At 45.9% G+C, this 26381-nt stretch overlaps 2 protein-coding genes across 2 annotated transcripts in view; one reads left to right on the forward strand and one right to left on the reverse strand.

The window, feature by feature from the left end:
* KRT81 (keratin 81) overlaps positions 1 to 5921 on the forward strand; it is an 11699-nt gene extending 5778 nt beyond the window's left edge. Inside the window, exons 8-9 of the mRNA XM_006870109.1 lie at positions 5397 to 5428; positions 5719 to 5921. Coding sequence (XP_006870171.1) covers positions 5397 to 5428; positions 5719 to 5921 — 235 coding nt within the window. The remainder of the gene's footprint in view (positions 1 to 5396; positions 5429 to 5718) is intronic.
* Positions 1 to 26381, reverse strand: part of KRT7 (keratin 7) — a 153416-nt gene that overhangs the window by 71638 nt on the left and 55397 nt on the right. The window lies entirely within an intron of this gene.

Consider the following 26381-nt stretch of genomic DNA (forward strand, 5'->3'; position numbering starts at 1 on the left):
ACACAGGATTATCTGTTCACCAGAATTTTGATTCAGGTTTTGGGGTTCACAGGTGTTAGCAGCTCCCAGGGTGGAGACCTCAGTGGGTCCGGATCCCAGCCGGTGACCGGCAGCAACTGCAGCGCCCCCAGCGGAGGCAAGCGGGCTGTGAGCACTCTGAGGAGCGCACCAAGTGGTCCTTCCAATTCCCACACCTCTGGTAGCCGGGGCACCAGCAGTGAGTCCTCCTGTGGTGGGAACCGAGCCATGACCACCCGGAGGAGTGCACCCTCTGGTCCTTCCAATTCCAACACCTCTGGTAGCCGAGGCACCTGCACTATGGGCTCCAGCGGCATCAGCTCTGGCGGTAAAGGCTCCTATGCCAGCAGTTCCCAGAAGTGTTAGGAACCCCAACAAACTCAGGGCCCAAAGCATCAGCCAGCCAGCCCCACCCTGCTCTGGTGACTGAAGCAACTTCTCAACTGCTTACATTGCACTTTAGTCCATCTTCGCTTCCATTCCCCACCTCTCTTTTCTATCTCATCTCCTCCTCTTTGGCAATGCTGCCTTATCCTGGGAAAGAACACCAAAAGAAAAGATTATGAGTGCCCCCATGAGGGATATTCAGGGGCACACAACCAGAACCATGACCCAATCCTGAGCATATGGGCAGAGAAGTCCCCTAGTCTCTCACTCTTTCATCAGCCTTGTTAGTCCCTATCTTGATCTATGTATCTAATAAATGCATGTAGCCAACCTTGAACTTTGTCAGTTCCTCTGTTAATTTCAGGGATGGGGACTTGGGAGGGTCTCCAAAGTCTTGGTATAACGCTGTGGGATAATGCGCTGATCTGCAGAGTCATTTCAACCACAAGGTTGGTGGTACAAGTTCACCTTACAAATCCTATACAGGGTTGCTATGGGTCTGAAATGACTCAACAGCAATTAACAACAACAAACAAAGTCTTAAGAGTAGAGAAAGACCTAAGCCAATGATCACCAGTACAGTCTTCTATCTCTGGGCTCACAGCGGTCTCACTTTTAGTAAAGGGCAAACATGATGTAATTTTATCAAACCACCACCAATGATTTCCTCCAACCAATTTTAATAAGTGTTGCAGATAAAAAACTGAAGCACAGAGAGACTCAGTAACTTAAACAGCTTCCTCCATTGAGTTGGGATTTGGCCTCTGTTGAGTGTCTCTGGTATTCATTTCCAGAAGCCACAGCTGCCAGACACCTAACTGACCTTCAGAAATAAAAATAGTGGACAATCTTTATTCCATTCATTTCTCAATACTTATCTATGCACCTTCATGGTAATGACTAGAGGAGGGGCCTGAGCGAGTGGAAAGCCCCACTCACAGGCAGGCTGTGGATTTGTCTGAAAAGGAATTCAGAAGACTGATATGGAGACAAATTCAACTCCTCTACAGAAGAGTTGAGGAAACTAAGGAAGAAATCCAGAAAGTGATACAGAAGTCATCAAACAAGATAGATAAAGTATTGGAACCAAATCAAAACATGCATAATGAGGTCCAGATGATTAATAATAAAATGTCAGAAATGGACAATACACTGAAATGGAAAAAGAGTAGAACGAAGAGATGGAAGCCAGAACAAGTAAGCTGGAAGAACATTCTCTCAATACTGCAAAGATTCAAAAGCAAGCTGAGAAAAAGGATATAAAAAAATCTGAAGATGGAAGATTCAGCAAAGTGACAGGATATAAGATCAACATACAAAAATCAGCTGGATTTCTCTATACCAAAATGATAGCATTGAAAAGGACATTAGGAAAGCAATACCATTTACAATAGCCACACAAAGGATGAAATATCTAGGAATAAATGTAACCAGAGAAACTAAGGACTTATACAAAGAAAACTACAAAACACTACTATAAGAAACCAAAAGAGACTTACAAAAATGGAAGAATGTACCATATTCCTGGAAAGAAAGACTTAACATTGTGAAAATGTCAATACTTCCTCAAAACTCTTCAATCCTTTGGCATCACCACCTATTTGGGTTTCTATATGGGGAATTCAGAAGCTTAAATCAAAATTAGGATGTCTGGACTAGTAAGAATTATCTGAATCTTGGCAAGAGATTTGTTCCTTAGAGAGATTTGACAAATCTTATGCAATATTGCACGAGTGTTTGTGGAGCAGGTAATCTGTATGAGGTCTTCTGGAAACAACAATTTAATAGGATGTTGATACCCTGCATGAACTTCAAGCCACAAGTCTGTGGAGGATTTCCCTGGGCCTGGGAAGCATGAAGTTTGGGCCTCTTTCCAAAGAAGAAGGAGCAAGTTGAGGAGCCCTTTTAAGCAGGACTCAGTCTGCTCAAGAGAAAGAATCTCATTCAGATTCCACCCCTGTCTCTTGAGAGAGCCTTCTCTAGAGACCTGAGAGGAACTAATGCCTTCTTCTTCCCTCCCCCCATGTCAGGTACGAGGAGGAAGTGGCTCTGAGGGCTTCGGCAAAGAATCAATTTGTGGCTCTGAAGAAGGTGGGTGTCCATCTGTAGATTCTGTGTTGGGAGGCCAGGCGGGGCTCTATGAGTATGGAAAGTACCCAAGGAGATTGCCCTCAGATGCACCCGGGCTGATGGAGACCCTGGATCAGGGCCCAGGACACAGACCTGTAGGGCTAATCACAAAGCCAGAAGTAGTGAGAGGAGGGAAAGTAAGAGAACAAGCCTTCTGTGGTGTGAGGAGAAGGCTCGACAGGAGTGAGGGGCAACATAGGAGGAAGAGAAGCTATTACAAAGGCTAATGTCCAATGTCAGGCTTATAGTGGGTTGAGAAAGGATTGACTTGGGTTTTGAATAAAAAACAGATGTCAGAGAGCCCCAGAGACCCTGGAAAGCAAAGGATAAGCAAATTCAGATAAACATGGAGACTGTTTCATGGCACGTGACTCCTGTGCAGTCGGTCAACATATAATACAAGATCCGGGTGACATTGAAGAAGAAAGAAAGAATTTGGGCAGGGAGAATTTAGGGGAACTTAATTTCTTTTCTTTTCTGACTCCAAGATCCATAAAAAGGGATTTGGTCATAGCAAAGTGGAGGACTCATTTATCAGGAGGTGCTGTCTTGGATGTTAAGATGAAATGAAAGGGTGCATGGGGCGGCCAGAGTTGGTCAGGACAGTGGGACTCTAGGCTACCTAGGATGGTCAAGGTAAATCCTGCTGAGACTCAGGAGGATGGAAAAACTGACCTTCCAAAGCTGCAATGGACCCCAAGAGCGTATCATGTCTCGTTCTTTCACAGGAGGTGGACTGCGCCTACCTTCGCAAATCAGATCTGGAGGCCAATGTGGAGTCTCTGACCCAGGAGATTGACTTCCTGCGACATCCCTATGAGGAGGTGAAGGGGCAGAAACAGAAACCCTGAAAGCCAGTCTAGAGGAGAAGGACTCAAGCCTAGTGTTGAGTTGTCAGACAGAGGTTTGGCTGGGAGCTACAGTCCGTGATGATCACTGCCATGGCAGACACTGGAGCCTAGGGGTGCTGTGAACATTGGGTCAGTCTGTAGTAGGTGGGGCTACGTTCTAAAGTTTCTGCTGCCTCCCTTCCTCCACCCCAATCATTGTAGGAGATCCGGGTTCTCAACTCCCACATTTCAGACACCTCAGTCGTGGTCCAAATGGACAACAGCCGAGACCTCAACATGGACTGCCTCATCGCCGAGATCAAGGCTCAGTATGATGACATCGCTAGCCGAAGCAGGACTGAGGCTGAGTCCTGGTACCGTAGCAAGGTAACTGATGGAACTTGCCTCCTAGACAGGGCAGTGGTAAAGATGCATAGAGTAGAAAAGTCTTCCTTTGACTGAGGATTCTGATGCACTAGACAGTGCGGGAGGTCCTTCCCTAGGGATGGATAAGGGAGGACAGACAGCTCTCCTTGGGGAGGCACAGTCAGAACTGCCATGTGAGGCTGTGAAGGCTGAGCACTGGACAATCTGCACCATCATTCCTGCTATCCTGATGGGCTTCCCTGTTTTCCCCCGCAGTGCGAGGAGATGAAGGCCACAGTGACCCGGCACGGGGAGACTCTTCGCCGCACCAAGGAGGAGATCAACGGACTCAACCGCAAGGTCCAGAGGCTGACGGCTGAGGTGGAGAATGCCAAGGGCCAGGTATGGGTCAGCCTGTGTCCAAGACCAGAGATGATGAAGGCCTTCCCAGGGCCAAACAGTCAGTTACTGCATAATCTCTCCATTAATTCCCCAGCCCATTTAAATGACAAGCATTGCTGGTAGTGGCCACTCAGGAAGAGACCCCAGAGAGGAAGTAGAGAGAGGCATATTTTGGGAGGTTTGTTCACAGCTGGGCAGTAGAAATTGAGCAAATCCAGGAAATGGACAGAGAGACCCAGGAGCCATAACTCATCTCGTTCTCTTCTTCCCCAGAATTCCAAGCTAGAGGCTGACGTGACCCAGTCTCAGCAGCAGGGCGAAGCAGCCCTCAGTGATGCCAGTTCCAAGCTGGCCGGGCTGGAGGAGGCCCTGCAGAAGGCCAAGCAGGACATGGCCTGCCTGCTCAAGGAGTACCATGAGGTGATGAACTCCAAGCTGGGCCTGGATATCGAGATCGCCACCTACCGGCGCCTGCTGGAGGGCGAGGAGCACAGGTGCAGCCTAAACTTGTCTGACCCAGAATTACCCATCCTGGTGTGGCGCTGTGGGTTAATGCGTCACACAGCAAAGCTGTTTGAAATGCAAGGTTGGCAGTTCAAGCTACCAGCTGCTCCTCAGAAACCCTATACAGGGTCACTACGGGTCGAAACCGACTCCATGGCACTTAACAACAACAACCTCTTGTACAAAAGATCCCTGGTGGCGCAATTGTTAAACACTCCGCTGCTACCTGAAAGTACGCAGTTGGAACCCACCAACAGCTCTGCCCAGGTATAATAACCTAGTGATCTGCTGCCTTAAAAATTACAACCTAGAAATATCTATTTGTAGCTGTTATTGTTAAGTGCCATCGAGTTTGTTCCGACCCATAGCGACCCTGTATAGGGTTTCCAAGGAGCCGACCTTGCAGTTCAAACCTACTTTGCCATCCAGTGCATTAAACCACAGCACCACACTAGGAATCCGGGAATGTCTAGGAGGCAGATCTACTCTGTCCTATAAAATCACTGTGATTTCGAATAAACTGGACAGCGCACAGCAACAATCCCTTGCACAAGCACTACACTTTCCCTTATTGAGCAAACTGGGGGTGGGGGTGGGGGGAAGGGTTCCCTAATCTTTATTCCCTTACGAATGACTGTTCCCTCAAGCTCTCTGCTCCTAACATCTTGGCCACTGTGGACCCACCCTCCCTTAAGACTTCTGGGAGCTCCATTGGGAAACCTGGCCAAGTCACTAATGTCACCCTTTCTGCCCCTCCAGACTGTGTGAAGGTGTTGGAGCCGTGAATGTCCGTAAGTAATTTAGGCCTTGTGGAAAGGTTTACTGTGAGGGAGGGAGAGTCTGGGAGAAGGGGTTTTACTGAGACTTAATTTAAGAGTGGGGCGACATTACAGCAGGCATTATTTGGCATCAGACACCAGGAAAGACCCAACAGCTTTTGGGACTAGATGGACCTGGAGTTGTCAACTAAAATAAGCTCCTGGCTTTAACAGTGAGAGCTCAGGGCTTGCGGAGGGGCAATCGTTTAAGAGACAGGATGATCTGTCCCCCAGAATTTTGACTCAGACTTTGGGGTTCGCAGGTGTTAGCAACTCCCAGGGCGGAGCTGTCTGCGGGAACCTTAGTGCATCCGGATCCCGGCCAGTGACCGGCAGCGTCAGCGGCACCCCCTCCAGCGGGAACCGGGCCTTGAGCACCCGGAAGAGCTCCCCCTGCGGTCCTTCCAATTCCAACACCTCTGGTAGGCGGGGCACCGGCGGTGTAGGCTCCGGTAGCTGTTGGTAGCAACAGCTCTAGTGGTGTGGGCTCCTGTGCCAGCAGCTCCCGGAAGTGTTAGGTGTCCCAATACAAACCCAGGGCCCAAAGCATCTCTTCCAGCCAGCCTCACCCTGCCCGGGGGACTGGAGCAAGTTCTTAACTGCTTACATTGCACTTTAGTATATCTTCTTTTCCATGCCCCGCCTCTCTTTTCTGTGTCATCTCCTCCTCTTTGGATCTGCCACCCCAGGCTGGGAAAGACTACCCCAAAGAAAAGTCTCTGGATGCCCCCAGGAGGGGCATTAGGGGGCAGGCAGGACCAGGCCCATGACCCAATTCCTCAGCTAACCGGAAGAGCCCCGTCTTCTCTCATTCTTTCCACTGCCTTGTTGTCCCTGTCTTGATCTGTTTTTCCGATAAATCAATGTAGAGAACCCTGGACCTAGTCTGTGCCTCTGTTAATCTCAGGGCTGGGGACTTGGGAGGGTCTCCAAAGTCTTGGCATAGTGCTGTGGGATAATGCACTGGACTGCAGAGTCATTTCAACCACAAGGTCGGAGGTACAAGTTCACCAGCCGCTCCTTGCAAAGCCTATACAGGGTGAGTATGGGTCAGAAACGACCAGACAGCACTTAACAACAACAAAGTCTTAGGAACAGAGAAAGGCCTAAACTAAGGATCTCTAGTACAATCTTCTATCTCTGGGCTCACAGCAGTTTCAGATTTAGTAAAGGCCTAACATGATGTAATTTTATCAAAACACCCCCAATGATTTTCTCCACCCAATTTTAATACGTCTTGCAGATGAGAAAAAGCCCACAGAGACTCAGCAACTTAGACAGGCTCCTCCAATGAGTTGGGGTTTGGGCTCTCTCAGTGTCTGGTATTCAATTCTGGATATCACAGCTACTTTTCAGAAAGCAACCCTATACACATCTATAAACTGATGGATAATGAAGATTAGATCCACCCATGACTCAAAGCTTTAGGAAGCATCACTCATTTCTAGTGGAGAAGACTCACACCTAAGTAATTTATTGGAATTCTTTAAGGGGTAAATACAGAAACATGACTGAAACTTTCAAAAACCTTTGACACGGCTTTTTTTTTATTTATTTTTTTTAATGGATTTACTTTTGAACTTGGAGTCCAGTCATAGCTGATAAATTACCTCAAAGACAGAAAACAGCACGTAGCAAGATAATGATGCAGCGTAAAAGTGAGAGCACAAACTCAGGGGCCAGGCATCCTGGTTGCAAAACTGGGTCCTTCCTGTCATGTGATCCTGGACAGTTGACTTACCCCTTGTGTCTCAGTCTCCACATCTCTAAAGTGAGGACAATAAAAAGAGGACCCACTTCATAGGACTGTTAGGAGAATTGAGTAATTGAATATATGTCAAATGTTTAGACAGTGCCTGACACAAAATAATCACTGTCTACTTTTATCATTAGTATTAGTATTTTAAAGAATATAGAGTAGATGTCCCTTCCAAGACCACGGCCAAGGCCAGCCTCATATAATACTTATGTCTGTGATCAGAGATGGCAAGTACAGAGAGAGCAAAATAGACACCTCTACAAGAGCCACTGAGCTCCTTCCTGCAGGGAAGTTGCCCCCCCAACACTTAGAAAGATCTTACAGATGGCAGTGTGAGTGGGAAGATGGCAGCTCAGCTGTACTATGGGCCAAGGTGAGTCCCAAGCATACAGCATCTTTACAGCAGGGTTAATCTCTAAATTTTTAATCCCAGGTCCAGAAAACTACAGCAGAAATGGAAGTTCCCTGTTCTTATCCCATACCTCAGGGCAATAGAAATAATTGAGAAAATTAAGGGGAACAGAGAGACATGCTCTGAGTCTGAAAAGATAACAGGATAGGATCAAGCCAAGATCTCCCCACAACTAATTTGGGCCCTCTACCTCCCTGATGGAAGTCTGAGCAGAAAAGAAGCCTTGAGATACTTCCAGCATGTGCAATTGTTCTAAACACCCCACACACTATAACAACACACAACTCAAAAGCAAGTCATACTGTGCCGGGGAATGGCCTCGACATAGTTGTTTGGTTGTTCACGAGTGTTTGGTTCACGAGGAGGGGATATATCTGGCGGCGATAAAGATATAGAAAGAATACACAGAAAGAGACAAAGAGAGAGACAAAGAGGCACCCCGAAACCAGAGCGAATGCTAGACTGGCATCAGGCAGATCCTGCATTGCAAACATCTCAGCCACGAAGGCCGTAATATCCTGCATAGTAAACATCTTGGCTAAACAGGCAGTATGGTTGCAATGCTAGACTGAGCCCCCTGCATGCTGTAACGCACGCCTTGCCAGTCGTAATGCACCTGGATTCGTTCTGTGCCTCCGTTTTATTTAGGGGAGGAACTATACACAAAGCTAGGAGGGACTAAGACAAGGTACAGCTGTCAATCTTACTTTTCCAGACATTCAGGTACCTTTACATTGTACTTTGCAGGTTCGAATCTCATGACCGCAACTTGGTTTCTCAAGCTTAATTAACATACCTTTTAGCACCTAGCCTCAAATGGAGGGAGGAAAAAGAGGATTGAGAGGATTCCCATTGTGTCAGCTGCCCAGCCCAGGTTCTTCAGGAAAAGAGGCACCTGGGTGAATGGGCTGCACCTGGAAACACTTTAGGGAGGGCATTCCTATTGTCCTTGGAAGAGAGACCGTGGAGCCACCCAATTTACTTTAAATGAATTCTCTGAGGGAAAAACTTTGCCTGTTTGGAATTTTACAGTCTTGGCTTTTAGGAAAATATTACATTTATCTGTGGATATCAAGGGCTTCATGTATGCAATTAATAAATATAACTGAACACTAAGATGAAAAACAATTTGCTATGACTGCCAGGTGGCTAGAATCTGTTCCTCCGAGTCTGCGGCCTGCAACACTCAGGCCTCAAACTTCTGACCAGATTTACACAGTCTGCACAATACTTGGAGTCTAGATCTGCAGACAGAATACCAGCTCCATTTTTCCATCCCTCCTTTTCCAGAAACATCTGCACCTCCACTTCTGATGGCCTATTCCCTGGCAACTGCCCTCTCATAAGTCTTATCAACCCAGCTGATGACCTAGAGTATTTCACTTTCTCTCCCTCCCTCCTGCTCTGCCTCTCTTCTCCTCCTCACTCCAATTCTAACAAGCCCCTCCTCCAGGAATCCTTCTCTCTAGGTTCCCCTCCTGGACAGACTCAGACAGAAGCTTTAAGGCTGAATGAATCAAACACTGGTGGACTAATGCCCCCTGTGAGAAGAATGAAGAAAATAGAAACTTGCTGTGTGATCTTGTGTGCGTCACCTCCCTTCTCTGAGTCTCAGTGTGTTCATTGTGAAATAAAATGTTTGGAGTCTACCGCTGCTAAGATTCTTTACTAATTGAAAGCTCTATTGTATTACTATTGCTACTGCTATTACCATTACTATTAGGAGAGGTGGGACAGGACTAGATGAGGTGTCCTAGAAGAAAGAGGGTCCCAGAGGCAACTGGAGAGAGAAGGCAGATACTGGGAAAACTATGGGTCTGGCCAGTCAGAGAAAAGTAGGGAGCCCAGCCTCCATGCAGCTATGTGTGTGTGCTTTATGTGTATTTATTCTGCACTTGTCTACAAGTGAGACCCTGGGACTGTAGACAGGTCCACGCACATCTCCAGGCAGCTGTGTTTAGATGTGTATGCTTGTGTGCAGGTCTATGAGGCTTTGTAATGTGTATGGTTATATGGTGTGTATATGTGTGCTGAAGAAGGGAATTTTGTGGCTATGTGGGGATGTGACCACAGTATGGGTGTACCAGTGGACTCATGTGTGCAAGTAAGGTGGGGCTACAGATGGAGAACTGGGAGAAGGTGGGAGTAGTGATGGGCATGTGCTACTGGGTGTCCTGTTAAGGGTGTCCTCTGACCAGGAAGCCCTATAGCTCTAACCACTGAGATTGCCTCCCTGTTCTTCCTACTCCAGCTGAACAGAGTGATATCAGCTGACCTTAGACCTGGAGGTAGCTTTTTCTTTAATTATTGTTGTTAAGTGCCATCAGGTCAATTCTGACCCATAGCGACCCTGTATAGGATTTCCGAGGAACAGCTGGTGAGCTTGAACCGCGGACCTTGAAGTTCAAAGCGACTTTACAGTCCAGTGCATTAACCCACAGCACCACACAAGGAGCCCTTTCTTTAATTAGAGGTCCTTAAAAGCCTTCCTGAAATCCCCAATAATTGAGATATTCATTATGTTTATGTAGCTCTTACTGTATTTTAAACACTTTACACATGCTGTTGTGTTGCTAAGTGCTGTCGAGTCAGTTCTGGCTCATAGCGACAGTTTCTGAAGCTGTAAATCTTTATGGGAGCAGAAAGCTTCAACATTCTCCCAGAATGGTGGTGGGCTCTAACTTCCAACCTTGTGGTCCACAGCCCAGTGCTTACCCTATGGAGCCTCCACACTCTCCACTTCACATATCAGGGGGCTTTAAAAAGTTTATGGAAAAGTTACTTTATCTTTTAACTCCAATTTCCCCTTGAATTTTTTGAAGCCCCCTCACATAGCAATGTATTTCATTCTCAAACAAATAGATGTGTTATTGTATTGATTCCAACTCACAGCAACCTTATAGGACAGAGGAAAACTAGGGTAAATCTTTACAAGGGCATATTACAGGTCTTTTCTCCCTTGGAGAAAACAGCTGGTAAGTTCAAACCACCAAGCTTTTGGTTAGCAGTCAAGTTCTGTGCGCATTGCACCACCAGAATGATAGGTACTGTTCTAGCTTTACAGATAAGCTAGTTCTTTTTTTGTTTTTTCAACTTTTTATTGTGAATTGAGTGAAGGTTTACAGAGCAGATCATCAGTTTTCCATTCAGCAAACCATACACTTTGCTTCACTACATGGTTGCAATTCCCTCCAGGTACCAGCAGTTAAGAGCATTTTCCTCTGTTCACTTTAACTACTGAATATTTCCCTGTGTCTCCCTCTATCTTTGTCTTTCTTCTGTTAACCTTCCTCTTGTTGTATATTGTCTGCCCTGTCACCGTGTTAACATGTGTTTATCTTCTAGCCTGTGAATAATTTTCCCTCCCTCCACCCTGTAACCCTCATGGATGAAAACTTTTTGTTTTTTTCACAACATTAGTCTCGTACAATATTTGTCCTTTTGTGATTGACTACTTTCACTCCACATAATGCCCTCCAGGTTCAACCATGTTATGAGATGTGTCACAGATTCAATATTATTCTTCAGTGTTTTGTAGTATTCCATTGTGTGTATATACCAAAGTTTAACCATTCTTCTGTTGATGGACATTTAGGCTATCTCCATGTTTTTGATATTTCTCTATAGACAACATATTGAAGGATCCTGTTTTCCAGATAAACTATTCTTATCTTACAAATAGCACAGATGGGTTAAGAAGGAAAAAGGAAAGGGATGAATGAATCTTCACCTTTTAGGTTTAGGGGACTAGTGGGGTGAAGAGTTCCACCAAGGTAATAAGATTAGGAATAGAACCCAGACCCTTCCTTACACCAGGGTGATCTGGCTGGTATATTGTGGATGAATTATAGCAGGAAGAATTGCACTTAGACTCAACAAGAAACTTCCCAGGATTTATGTAGAATGAGACATGTTACTGGTAGGCCAAGAACAGAGCAAATCAACCAGGAACAGAGACCTCAACCCACCTACGACTACAATGAGGCAGGTTCTGGAGATAGATGGTATGGCGGAGAGAGTCACTGCCCACCAGAGACAAGAACACAACTAAATTAGCATCAGATATATTTAAGTGCTGTTAAGCATGAGACAGGTAGAAGGAGCTAACAGCGGGCTGGTCCATTGTGGTCCCTTTCCACTGAGAAGTGATGAGTGAGCTAGTCACAACCCTCCTCTCTTCAGAAGTCACACCGACTCACAAAGCTTGTAAAGGAGCTATGACCTATTAATGACTCTCCATAAATGCAGTAGCCACTTCTCTTCCACCCCAAGCTGGAATGTGACCCATGGCCAGGGAATTGTCCCCAAACCACAAACACCACTGGTGACCCAATGTAGCCCTGGCCCAAGGAGAAACTTAAGCCTGACACCAAAGCACTTCGAATTCTCCTGGCCTGACCTCAAGCAAAGTCAAGCTTGGGGTTTAGAAAAAGAAGATGTAGGCAGGCAATCCTCATTGATGCAAGCTGCAGAACACACATTATAAATCCTGTTCAAATTCCTGGGCAAGATTTCTGTCTGCACTTCCCACAAAGATCTCTCATTGACATGATCAACGCAGAAAGAACTAGAAAAGTTTGGACTTGAAAAGTCACAGACTTTCATTACCTCCTAGCAAAATGCCTGGAATATGGTGTCCAACTAAAGAATTTGCAAGAGGGGGTAGTTCCTCTTTGCAACAGCTGTTTTGCATTAGGGGTACAATTGTATACCACTTGCAGTTCAGTATGGAACAAATGGGGCTACTGAGCGAGCCCAAATAGGCAACATATATTCGCTACCCCTCAGATGGGTGGCAGCCTGCCAGACAAGTTTCTGTCCCATTCCTCCTGCATGAAGTCTCTGTTTATGAAGACAAGGGTGCCTTCAGGTGTCTATTCTCTGGGCAGGGACCCAGGAAAACACAGCAGACATGTTGGCACTAGAGCACCTTAAAAGGTAAAGCCAAGGCCTTTACCTAATGACACACCTTAGCCCCACCCAGGGACCTCGAAAGCAGGAACTATTGTTCCCAAGATGCATGCATGGTGTAATCTTTTGTGTAATAGAAAAGAATGTGCTCTCACTGAATGTGAGGCTGCTCTTGGACCTATATGGCAAGGAAAGAAGCAAGAAAGCTAGCCCTTCTCTGGCCACTCCCTCCCCCAATCTTTCTATCTTCTTCCCTCCAAAGTCTGATTGCCTTATGAAAGCATGGAGCCAAACCACAACCACAGATCCAGACAGAAGTGGATTCCAAAGCCTGTGCTTTCCTCCCACATAGTACATTGTACCCCAGTCCACACTCAAACTCCTGGTAAAACTATACCTCAGGTTGGGTCACCCAGTTGTGTTCATCTCCCCCAGACCCCATCTGTGGGTCATCACCCACAGAGCCAGGTCTCCTCAAGTACCCTGACAGGACTGTAAAACATGACTCTTCCCTCATTTCCAGTCTTTTGGCTTCCTGGTCCGTTTCCTGGTTTATGGTCTGCCTCCCTGCGAAGAACATCATCTCCAGAGAGCCAGGATTTGAAAGTCTTGCTCATCACTGTTTCCAAGCACTATGCCTGACCCTCAGAGGTCATTCAATAAGTTTTTGTGGAGTGAATGAATGGATGAACATCAGCATCTCAGCCACGAAGAGCTGATTGTAGGACCTCAGCCCAAGTTGTAATCAGACCCTCCTGCATGAATAAACCCCGTCACTCACTTTCTCCAGGGGGCCCTCTAATACTCCCAATCACCACCCCAACCCTAAAGATCTTGATTCAATCACTATTCATTTAAACCACATGGGCCCATATACCAAGTGGAGAGGGTTGCTTCCTGGTACTATTTTTACCAGCCCTTCCCCCAATTCAACTGGCTTTGTGTTCTAGGAGCTCCCTGTATGTCATAAATGACTTGAGCTTGGCTAACAGAAAAATTGTCAATGGGAACCCACCCCACAGTACCATGGAAGAGAGACCTTATCTATTTCCATATGACTGGAAAAAAAAAAAATGCTGTTGCATTGATTCCACTCATAGAGACCTTATGAACTAGAGAGCTGCCCCATGGATTCAAACCACCATCCATTCCAAACTCTAGGGAGTGCAATTCTATGCTGACACACATGGAATTCCCCTGAGTTAGAGTAACCTCAAAGGTAGAGGGTTGGCTTGGTGGGGGTTGTGTTCTGAAAATGGCCTGGGGACCCACACAGTCCACTATACAACTGATTTTTATTGCAAAGGCGTAGTCCCCAGAAAAGAGAGACAGGAGAAGTTCAAAGGGACAGAGTGTTGGGTTCAGATAAGCTACAGGCCAGGTCTCCCTGGTGGCACCTACGTCCAAGCAGGTTCTGCACTGGGCACAAATCTGCCATAATTCAGTAAACTACGCCCCAAGACCTTACGCTCTGGGGTGGGAGACAAGAGGAAAAGGGGAGGAGAGTTCCATGGAAGGGAGCGCCTTAGACAAACGGTTAAGTCTTGGGGACAGAAACTGTGTTCTTCGACGTCTCTTGATCTGGGCGGGAAGGGTTCAGCATCTGAGGTGGCCACTGCAGCTGAAGTCCCCTACACAGCCGGGGAAGCCGCAGAGCGCATAGCCACCGCCAGGGGCACTCGTCTCCAGGACGCCAGAGCCGGCTCCATGCGGGAACTGGCGGGACCGGCTGGAGTCCGAGCTGGAACCCCGGCGGTAGCGGAACTAGGAACTGAACTGGAAGGTGGATGTTGGAGACAGGAAAGCACACGCCCACCCCCAGCCCCCGCGCCGTCCCCTCCATTCTTGTCCCGCCCTAAAACAGACTTACAGACCCCCTCCTCCAGGGGACAGATACGTTGACCCTGTCTCTCCTGTGGAGTCAGAAATGCAAACTCTCCGGAAGAAATCGATACACAGACCTCTCCAGAGAAATAGATTTAGGAATTCCCACTGGAGATAGACACACAGATTCCCGCCACCCCAGGACAAAGTCTCTTCCTTAGGATTTGAAAGTTGCTGTGAAGTTGATTCTGACTCACGGTGACCCCATGTGTTACAAAGTAGAACTGCTCCAAAGACCCACAAAAGTCTCTCCCAGGACAACCCCACAGAATATATCCCCAAAAACAGACTTCCACAACACAGAGACACAAAGAATCACCCCCAAGAGAGGGGACAGCCTTCACAAAGGGGAGGCAAAGGGAGTACTCACAGACACCCCTCACTAACAAGGACTTGTTGTTGTTGTTAAGTGCCGTCGAGTCGGTTCCGACCCATAGCGACCCTGTACAGGGTTTCCGAGGGTGTAAATCTTTACGGGAGTAGAAAGCCTCATCTTTCTCCTGCAGAGCGGCTGGTAGTTTCGAACCGCTGACCTTAAGGTTCGCAGCCCAATTCGTAACCACTACGCTACCAGAGCTCCTTACAACAACCATAGGATGAAGCAAAACTCTCCACCCTTTACTATCAGGGTAGAGATTTGAGACTATCTATCTGCGTAGTTCTGATGTGGCGCTGTGGGTTAATGCACCAGACTGCAAAGCCATTTGAACTGCAAGGTCGGTGGTTCAAGCTCACCAGATACTCCTAGGAAACCCTATTCAAGGTCGCTATGGGTCAGAACCGACTCAACGGCACTTCACAACAACAACAACCTGCATAGTGGTTACAAATCGGGCTGCTAATCTCATGGTCAGCAATTTGAAACTACCAACTGTTCCGCAGGAGAAAGATGAGGCTTTCCGCTCCCGTAAAGATTTACAGCCTCGGAAACCCTGTACAGGGTAGCTATGGGTGGGAATCCACTTCACAGCACATAACAACAAATCTGGGAAGGCTGAGAGAGAACCTTTATATCTAGTTTGCAGATGCTCTAATTTGAACTGGATCTAGGAAGCATCAAATGCCCGTAGCATGTAATGCTGGAGCTACTGTCTCGAAGACACGCGCTCAAAGTCATGCTAACAGGAAGAATGTCCTATCCTCATAGGAGACTAGAGTTTGCAGTCTGTGGAAACAAACTCATGGCTGATAAGGTGTGCTTGATGCTTAGGAACTCATTATGGAAATCAGAGCAGCTGTGGCCACCAACCCTGGAACCTCAACAGCAGTTATCTCTTCCTGGAAAGGGAGAACCCCATGAATAGCCCTCAGAGCCGGAGACACTTACATCTGCAGAAAGCAAGAAAAGGCAAACAGCAGAATCTCTGTTCTGGGAATGTGGGCTAGGACATGAGCCAATTGGCTTGGAAGAGAGGGCTGCTGAGAAAAAAAAGAGAGGAGGTTGAGAGGAAGGAGAGATTGGGAGACAGCATCCAGAGGGGAACTCTCCTTACCAAGGCTTAGCGTCTCAAAGCCACCGATTCAAATGCCTACAGAGCCCTGGCTAGAAGCATCAACAGAGGAGGGCCAAGTGATAAACATATACTAATCATGTTCAGTTCCAGGGAGCATATATCCAGCGAAGAAGATAGAGCCTCTCTAGCCAAATGTCACTGCATAGAAATCATAGCATATTGCCAGATGCTCGGTTGTTTTTTGTTTTGTTTTTAAGAGAACCCAGAAAACAGACTTTCTAAATAAAATCTTGCCATTCTGAAGATGGGCTCAAATTTAATGCAAACAAAACACACATTCATAAAAATATGCATGCTAAGTGCCGTCAAGTCTGCTCCGACTCATAGCAACCTTGTATAGGGTTTCCGAGGAGCAGCTGGTAGATTTGAACCGCCACCTTGTAGTTCACATTGACTTTGCAGTCCAGTGTTTATCTTACAGCACCATACCAGCACTCCAATATGCATAGCCATATAAAAAGATAGTGATATACAAACAAGCATACATATTCATTCATCTTTACCTACACGTTAATTACTTGCACCTATGATGTACAGAAGTAGTTCTGGTAGCATAGTGGTTACGAGTCAGGCTGCTAACCTCAAGGTCAGGAGTTCAAAACTACCAGCTTATCCACTGGAGAAAGATGAGGCTTTCAGCTCCCGTAAAGATGTACAGCCTCAGAAACCCTATACAGGGTCACTATGCATCGGAACTGACTCCACAGCACATAACCACCGCCACCACCATGATGTACGGATTATAGACAAAAACAAAAGAGGCCTGGTGGAACAGTGTTGGGCTGCTTATCGAAAGGTCAGCGTTTCTAACCATCAGTCAATCCACAGGACAAAGCTGAGGCAGGCTATCTCTGTAAAGATTTACAGCCTTGGAGATCCTATGGAGCAATTCTACCCTTTCCTATGTTGTTGTTGTTGTTGTCAAGTGCCATTGAGTTCATTTCAAACTCATAGTGACACTGTATAGCAGCTAGTAAGTTTGAACCATCTTTGCGGTTCAAATCGACCTTGGATTCGCAGTCCAGTGCATTATCCCACAGGGCCACAAAGACAGAATCGAATCGACAGCAGTGAGTTAGACAAATACAAATGTGATACAGCCATGCTGAAACATTCACAAGGGGACACTGTACCCTTCTATGCCAAAGGACTGGGCAGGGAGTCGGGGGACGGGTTGTTTGCTGTTGCTGCTCTTGCACGCACCAAGGTAATTCCAAAGCCTCATCTTTCTCCCGCGGAGCAGCTGGTAGTTTCGAACCGCTGACCTTAAGGTTCGCAGCCCGATTCGTAACCACTACGCTACCAGAGGACTTAAAAGGAATAAAATCTGACCCTTCTAATCTATGTTATGGTTTTATTTACTTACTCACACTCCCTGCCCCATATCCCAGACCAAGCCTGCAGAGGGTGAAAGAAAGAGGGTAAGTGAATCTACTACTCGATTTAATATTCTCCATTCTCCAAGACAAAATCCTCCTGACATTTCCCAGACTGGCAGAAATCTTGCTCTTCTTCAAACTCCTTGTTCTCTGACACCCATGCAGCCTTTGAATCAAAAATTCCTTCCAGACCTTTAAACTCAATCCCTCCTGCCTTAAATTCAAATGGTTTATTTTATTTGTTCCAAATTGTTGATAACTTTTTAGAGGAAAAAGGCATGAAGGTGCACATTAGTAGGATGTTTGGGATGTAGAGTTTGAAGACTGCTGGAAAACTGACTCCCAAAGAACAAGTTCCTGGATGCCCAAGTCATCTCTCCCCACTCTTCCTTCCCCCACCTCCCTGGGCCCCACACTCTTCGCCCCATGGTGAAACATTACCTAGCCCTCACCTGCTCTCCTCGCCCTCCAATAGCTTGCGGTAGGTGGAGATCTCAAAGTCCAGACTCAGCTTGACGATCATGAGTTCCTGGTACTCTCGCAGCTGCTGCAACATGTCCTGCTTGGCCTTCTGCAGGGCAGCCTCTAGCCAGGCCAACTTGCCCTGGGCACTGTCTAAGGCATCCTCACCCTGCAGAGCTCGTGGATCCTTGGTGAGCTCTGGTTTGCAGGACTGTGGATAAGTGAAGACCAAGGACAGAAGGACATTCTTGACCCCCACTCTTCCACCCTCAAGATTGCAAACCTATCTCAGCAACTAAAGGGCCAAAGTGGAATTGGAGATCATCCTTGGCTGTAAGGAGTGAACATCAATGTTCAGTAGCATTTATGTGTCTGTACCATAAGGAGCTCTGGTAGCGTAGTGGTTACGAATCGGGCTGCGAACCTTGAGGTCAGCGGTTCGAAATTACAAGCCTCTCCGCCGGAGAAAGATGAGGCTTTCTACTCCCGTAAGGATTTACACCCTCAGAAACCCTGTAAAGGGTTGCTATGGGTCGGAACCGACTCGACGGCACTTAACAACAACAACAACACCATAAGATGAGGAGTACTGGTGTGGGCTCTGTGGGTTAATGCGCCAGACTGCAAAGCTGTTTGAACTGCAAGATCAGCGGTTCAAGCTCACCAGTCACTCCTCGGAAACCCTATACAGGGTCACTATGGGTTGGAACTGACTCGACGGCACTTAACAACAACAACAACAACCATGTTGTTATTGTTGTTAAGTGCCTTTGAGTCGCTTCCGACCCATAGCGACCCTGTATAGGGTTTCCGAGGGTGTAAATCTTCACGGGAGTAGAAAGCCTCATCTTTCTCCTGCAGAGCGGCTGGTAGTTTCGAACCGCTGACCTTAAGGTTTGCAGCCCAATTCGTAACCACTACGCTACCAGAGCTCCTTACAACAACCATAGGATGAAGCAAAACTCTCCACCCTTTACTATCAGGGTAGAGATTTGAGACTATCTATCTGCGTAGTTCTGATGTGGCGCTGTGGGTTAATGCACCAGACTGCAAAGCCATTTGAACTGCAAGGTCGGTGGTTCAAGCTCACCAGATACTCCTAGGAAACCCTATTCAAGGTCGCTATGGGTCAGAACCGACTCAACGGCACTTCACAACAACAACAACCTGCATAGTGGTTACAAATCGGGCTGCTAATCTCATGGTCAGCAATTTGAAACTACCAACTGTTCCGCAGGAGAAAGATGAGGCTTTCCGCTCCCGTAAAGATTTACAGCCTCGGAAACCCTGTACAGGGTAGCTATGGGTGGGAATCCACTTCACAGCACATAACAACAAATCTGGGAAGGCTGAGAGAGAACCTTTATATCTAGTTTGCAGATGCTCTAATTTGAACTGGATCTAGGAAGCATCAAATGCCCGTAGCATGTAATGCTGGAGCTACTGTCTCGAAGACACGCGCTCAAAGTCATGCTAACAGGAAGAATGTCCTATCCTCATAGGAGACTAGAGTTTGCAGTCTGTGGAAACAAACTCATGGCTGATAAGGTGTGCTTGATGCTTAGGAACTCATTATGGAAATCAGAGCAGCTGTGGCCACCAACCCTGGAACCTCAACAGCAGTTATCTCTTCCTGGAAAGGGAGAACCCCATGAATAGCCCTCAGAGCCGGAGACACTTACATCTGCAGAAAGCAAGAAAAGGCAAACAGCAGAATCTCTGTTCTGGGAATGTGGGCTAGGACATGAGCCAATTGGCTTGGAAGAGAGGGCTGCTGAGAAAAAAAAGAGAGGAGGTTGAGAGGAAGGAGAGATTGGGAGACAGCATCCAGAGGGGAACTCTCCTTACCAAGGCTTAGCGTCTCAAAGCCACCGATTCAAATGCCTACAGAGCCCTGGCTAGAAGCATCAACAGAGGAGGGCCAAGTGATAAACATATACTAATCATGTTCAGTTCCAGGGAGCATATATCCAGCGAAGAAGATAGAGCCTCTCTAGCCAAATGTCACTGCATAGAAATCATAGCATATTGCCAGATGCTCGGTTGTTTTTTGTTTTGTTTTTAAGAGAACCCAGAAAACAGACTTTCTAAATAAAATCTTGCCATTCTGAAGATGGGCTCAAATTTAATGCAAACAAAACACACATTCATAAAAATATGCATGCTAAGTGCCGTCAAGTCTGCTCCGACTCATAGCAACCTTGTATAGGGTTTCCGAGGAGCAGCTGGTAGATTTGAACCGCCACCTTGTAGTTCACATTGACTTTGCAGTCCAGTGTTTATCTTACAGCACCATACCAGCACTCCAATATGCATAGCCATATAAAAAGATAGTGATATACAAACAAGCATACATATTCATTCATCTTTACCTACACGTTAATTACTTGCACCTATGATGTACAGAAGTAGTTCTGGTAGCATAGTGGTTACGAGTCAGGCTGCTAACCTCAAGGTCAGGAGTTCAAAACTACCAGCTTATCCACTGGAGAAAGATGAGGCTTTCAGCTCCCGTAAAGATGTACAGCCTCAGAAACCCTATACAGGGTCACTATGCATCGGAACTGACTCCACAGCACATAACCACCGCCACCACCATGATGTACGGATTATAGACAAAAACAAAAGAGGCCTGGTGGAACAGTGTTGGGCTGCTTATCGAAAGGTCAGCGTTTCTAACCATCAGTCAATCCACAGGACAAAGCTGAGGCAGGCTATCTCTGTAAAGATTTACAGCCTTGGAGATCCTATGGAGCAATTCTACCCTTTCCTATGTTGTTGTTGTTGTTGTCAAGTGCCATTGAGTTCATTTCAAACTCATAGTGACACTGTATAGCAGCTAGTAAGTTTGAACCATCTTTGCGGTTCAAATCGACCTTGGATTCGCAGTCCAGTGCATTATCCCACAGGGCCACAAAGACAGAATCGAATCGACAGCAGTGAGTTAGACAAATACAAATGTGATACAGCCATGCTGAAACATTCACAAGGGGACACTGTACCCTTCTATGCCAAAGGACTGGGCAGGGAGTCGGGGGACGGGTTGTTTGCTGTTGCTGCTCTTGCACGCACCAAGGTAATTCCAACTCATATCGACCCTTTATAGGGTTTCTTTATGGAGCAGAAAGCCTTTCTCCCACGGAGTAGCTGGTGGATTCAAACTGCTGACCTTGCAGTTAGCAGCCCAACATGTAACCCACTATGCTACCAGGGCTCCTTGGGGGGACTGTCTAGGTGTCATCAATAACAGATGCCTCCTCCCACCATCACTCCACCATGTGTCTGCCCGTACCAGCTGACTCTTAGTGCTGTCTACCTCCACATTCAGCCTCTGGATGGCCTGGTTACGCCTGTTCAGCTGCTCCTTGCTGTGCCTCAAGTTCTGTGGGTGTTTCTGCACATTCTCCTTAATCTCTTCACACTGCAGGATGGGGTAGCAGAATAGAGTGGAGACATTAGGGAGGCGAGGAGAGCCGACACTGGCTCAACCAAAACTAGCAAAGCAATTTCAATCTTCCACCGCTCATCACTTCCAAATCATTTCATTTCTCCACCATCAGTTTTTCCATCTGTAAAATGGGGGTGATCATCTTTTCTGTATCCAAGTGTCATTGGAAGGATAAGAGGAGGAAAAGCATGTCAGGTGCTTGACTGACATAGTAGTGGATGTTCCACTTGACCTAGAGATGCTAAAGGTAGCATGAACTTAGACACAAAGGGCTAAAACAGAGCAACAATCTGTTGAGTTGAACTTTTGGACTGAAACCATGTAGGATTTATCCCAGGAACACCCATCGCTGTCAAGCTGATTCTGGCTCATGGAGACCCCATGTGTTACAGAATAGAACCCAACTCTGTACATCTGTATCCTTTATGGATACAGATCTTTCTTCTGTGGTGCCACTGGGTGGGTTCAAACCACCAACCTTTCACTTAGTAGTCAAATTCCAGGAATAGAAGTATTTAAACTTTTTTGATGTTATTAAGTGCGACAGAGTCAGTTCCAACTCAGAGTAACCCTGTATAGGGTTTCAGAGAAGCGTTTGGTGAATTCAAACTGCCAACCTTGTGGTTCAAACTGACTTTGTGGTCCAATGCTTATCCTATAGTGCTACACCAGGACTCCAGTTAAACTTTGGGAAATCAGTTATTGTAATTTACCACATATGATCATCTAAATAAATATAAAATACATTCAATAAAATTCAATAATAATAGTGAATAATTGTTATCAGGACTGACTGTGAGGGTTGGAAGTGTAAAGGTACATGTTTTGTAGCCAAAGGAGGGGAGCGGTTTCCTTTGCAGTCCAGAAGCGGAGGTCCCTGGGACCATCAAGGGAGAAGAGCAGAGAGTGGGACCCTAAGCAGAGATGATGGTGTGGAGAGATGGAGCAGCTGGGGACTCTAGACCCAGAAAAGTAGAGGGGCTGTGTGTTGACGATCAGGGAGCAGGCTTGCAGGATATACCCTTTGGTTGGTTGATGATGCATGGAAGCGATTGTAACCATGGCAACGTAATGATACACGATAGGATGAATGTAAAGCTAATGTTCTCCCACGTAAACTATCGCATAATTCACAATAAAACATTTTTTTAAATTCAGTAATAGCCCCTGGTGTGGTGCTATGGGATAGTGCACTGAACCTCAAGGTTTGAACCTCAAGGTTGGTGGTTCAAACTCACAGCCGCTCCTCGGAAACCCTATATAGGGTCACTATGAGTCAGAGTCAATTCGATGGCAACGGGAGAACTATAAGGAAACTTCCTTAACTTGATAAATATTGTTGCTCTGAAGCCAGTCACAGAGATCTAAGTTCTAGCTCCCCAGATTCCAAGCCTCAGGCCACAATGGGAAGTGCTATCTACAAGGGACAAAATCAGTGGTCCCTTCTTTCCCCTGATCTCCACATGCCCACAGGTAAACTGCCTTACACTTGAACAGTGCCTTACACTTGACAGTCTTTTACCTCCACCATCTTGTTGTTGTTGTTGTTGTTAAGTGCCATCGAGTCGGTAACAACCCTGTACAGAGTTTCCAAGGCTGTAAATCTTTACAGGAGCAGAAAGCCTCATCTTTCTCCCACGGAGGAGCTGGTAGTTTCGAACTGCTGACCTTGCAGTTCACAGCCGGATTCGTAACCACTATGTTACCAGAGCTCCACCATCTTACTAGGGGCTAATGACGATCTTAAAGGAGGTTAAGTAGACGTTGCTGTTACTATTGCTGTTGTAACAACTCCAATTCATGGCAACACTGTGTGTAGAGAGGAACTGCTCCATAAAGTTTTCAAGGCTGTGACCTTTCCGAAGCAGATTTCCAGGCCTTACTTCTGAGGTGCTTCTGAGTTAGAACTGCCAGCTTTTTGATTAGTAGTCCAATGCTGGTGCTATAGGATAAGCACTAGGCTACTAACCTCAAGGTCAGCAATTTAAACCTATCAGCTGCTCCTTGGGTAGATAGAGTATAAAGAAACTATATGAGCAGACTGCAAAGCATTGTTTCTCACAAATTCCCATCCTATTCCCACTGCCTCATCCTTTCCTGATCTCATTCCCAAAAGATACTGACACACAGAGATGCTTCTTCCCAGGAGGATCCAATGGATCTGGGTAGAACCCAAGACCCTCACCCCTGTGTGATCCACTGAGCTCTGTAGACCAGCCTTACCATGATGGAGGGAACTGAAGGCTCCCCAAGCTTCACTTGTACCTAGCCCTGCTCCTGACCAAGGAGCTTCCAGAATCCTCACTTATGAGGGCTTAGACCCTCTCTTTCCTGGGGGCTTTGTGACCTCAACTTGTGACAATGACCAAGTTCTGACCAGGAGGCTGCAGAAGCAGGGGGTGGGAGGGGGCCACATGTAACCCCAGATAGGTAAATGGGAGTCCCAGGATAGGAGTGGGCCTTAGAGGAAAGTGGAGGAGAAAGGACATTTCAGGGTGAGAGGAAGTATGTGGAATTGAGGAGTTGAGATTCATGGAGAAGACAGTGAAGAACCGCAAAAGGTACCTGAGCAGACAAGGACCTGATGTGAGGTGTGCTTTAGGAAAACCTGTCTGATCGCTGTGAAACATGGAGAGAAGAGGTAAAGCCTGAGGCTGCGGATGCCAATCCTAAGATTTTTACAAAAAAAATCTGCAGTGAGTTGATGGATAGATATCTCTAAAGTGGAAAAGTAACAAGCTGCTATTGGCATTTCCTTTTGTTTGTGTTGTTGCTGTTGTTTAGTGCCATCAAGTCGCCTCCAACTCACAGTGACTCCGTACAGGGTTTCTGAGCATCTACAGATGGCTCTGAACTGCTGACCTTGTGATTAGCTGTCCGTTGCCCATCCTATAGCACCACACCAGGACTCCATGAATTTATTATGCATAGAAAGAAGTTTATATAATATACACTTAGTGATTTAAATACCAACAATAATAAAAAGAAACTGCATGTACCCCTGTTTTGATCTGACTTAGTTTCCTAGTGCTGATTAACAGAAATATCACAAGTGGGTAGCCTTAAAGAACAGAACTGCTTTTCTCACACGTTCGGGAGGCTACAGCTCAAAATGCAGGGCACCTCCTCTTGGAGAAGGCTCACCTATGCCTGCTCTGGGGGAAAATCTTTGTCTCGGCTTCTGTTCCTCAGCTTCTTGGCCACCTTCATGTGGCATCTGTTTATCTAACCACTTGTGCTTCCTTGTCTGTGTCCCTGCTGCTGCTTACAACTCAGAAATGACTAGATTTAGGAAACACCCTACACTTTAACATAACAAAGAAAACTGTTTCTAAATAGGATTACATCCATAGATATGTTGTTGTAAAGTGCTGTCGAGTTGATTCTGAGTTATAGGGACCCTCTACCAGCCGCTCTGTGGGAGACAGATGAGGCTTTCTGCTCCCATAAAGATTTACAGCCTCGGAAACCCTGTACAGGGTCGCTATGGGTCGGAACCAACTCAGTGGCACTAACAACAACAACATAGGGTATTTGAGAAGCAGCTAGTGAGTTTGAACCATCTACTCTGCAGTTCAAACCGATATTTCAGTCCAGTGCATTACCCTACAGCACCACACCAGTCCTCCATATCCACAGGCATAAATATTAGGATTCCAGTACATATTTTGTTATTGTTGTTGTTCAGTGCCATCATGTCATGTCTGACTCAGTGACCCCGTATAGGATTTCTGAGGAGCGGCTGGTAAGTTTGAATCGCCACCTTGTGGTTCAAATCAACTTTGCTCTCTAGTGCTTATCCTACAGTGCCACACCAGAACTCCCCATATTTTGTTGTTGTTGTTGTTGTTGTTAATTGCTGATGAATCCTTCCAACTCATAGTGACCCTGTAAATCTTGCAGGAGAAGAAATCCTCATCGTCCTCCCTTGAAGTGGCTGGTGGGCTCAAACTGCCAACCTTGTGGTTCACAGTCCAGTGTTTATCTTACAGAGCCACCATAGTCCTATATATGTTCAGAGCTCTAAACAGTTGTTCTATCTTACTTGTCTTTAAGCTATATAAAAATAAACCTGGCTATATGCTTCTATAACTCACTTTTTTTTTTTTTCTTCAATATTCTGTTTCAGAGATTCATCCATTCTGATGCATGTAGCTTTACTATGGAGTTCTGGTGTGGCACTGTAGGATAAGCACTAGACTGCTAACCTAAAAGTCAGTGCTTCAAACCCACCAGCCACTCCTCAGAAACCTTATACAGGGAAACTATGAGTCAGAATCAACTCAATGGCACTTAACAACAACAGTAAGTCTTAGTTATCAATAAGTATTCCAATGTGTGATTATTTACCTATCCCCTGTGGGAATAGAATCAATGGTAGTAGGTGGTGTGGTGGGTTCTCCGTATCTACAGTTCTAGTTTTGTTATAAATAAAAAACACTGCTATGAACTTTTTTGTGCATTTCTGCTGGTTTATTTCAACAGGAGGTTCTTTACGGTATTGGCTACCACAAATCTAAATATGTTATGGCTATATTATGAACATAAACATATTATGGATCATCACCTACATTCACACACATAAAATAAGTTTAATGAAAAATTACTCACCCTTAACATTGGAGGATCGAATCTACCCAAAGGTCGCTAAGAAGAAAGGCCTGACAATCTGTTTCTGAAATACCAACCATTGAGAACCCTGTGGAGCAACTCTATTCTGACACCCATGGGGTCACCATGAATTGGAACTAACTTGAGGGCAACTGGTCTACTGGTTGACTATATACAATGTACTCTGATCTTTACTACATTCTTTTATTTCCAATTTATGTCATGTGTTTTAGATTCATTTCTTACAAATCACATATTTCCTTTATTATTTATTTAGTAATATAATGAAAATTAAATACCCGTAAAAGTCATCACCAGTCAAAACCTAGAAATCTATTTGCATCTACCTATATATGCCTGCCTGCCCCATCCTATGCCCTGCTTCTCCCCCTACAAGTGATGATTTTCCCATTTCCCTGCATTTATATTATCATTTCCTTGCTTATTATTGTTTTAGTTTTGTTAAATGCATATGCCTAAAAATAGATGGGTTTTTTTTTTATATATAAAAAATGGGCTGCCAAAAGAACAAACAGATCTGTGTTG

This window comes from Chrysochloris asiatica, unplaced genomic scaffold, assembly GCF_000296735.1.
Source record: "Chrysochloris asiatica unplaced genomic scaffold, ChrAsi1.0 scaffold00138, whole genome shotgun sequence".
Taxonomy (NCBI): domain Eukaryota; kingdom Metazoa; phylum Chordata; class Mammalia; order Afrosoricida; family Chrysochloridae; genus Chrysochloris; species Chrysochloris asiatica.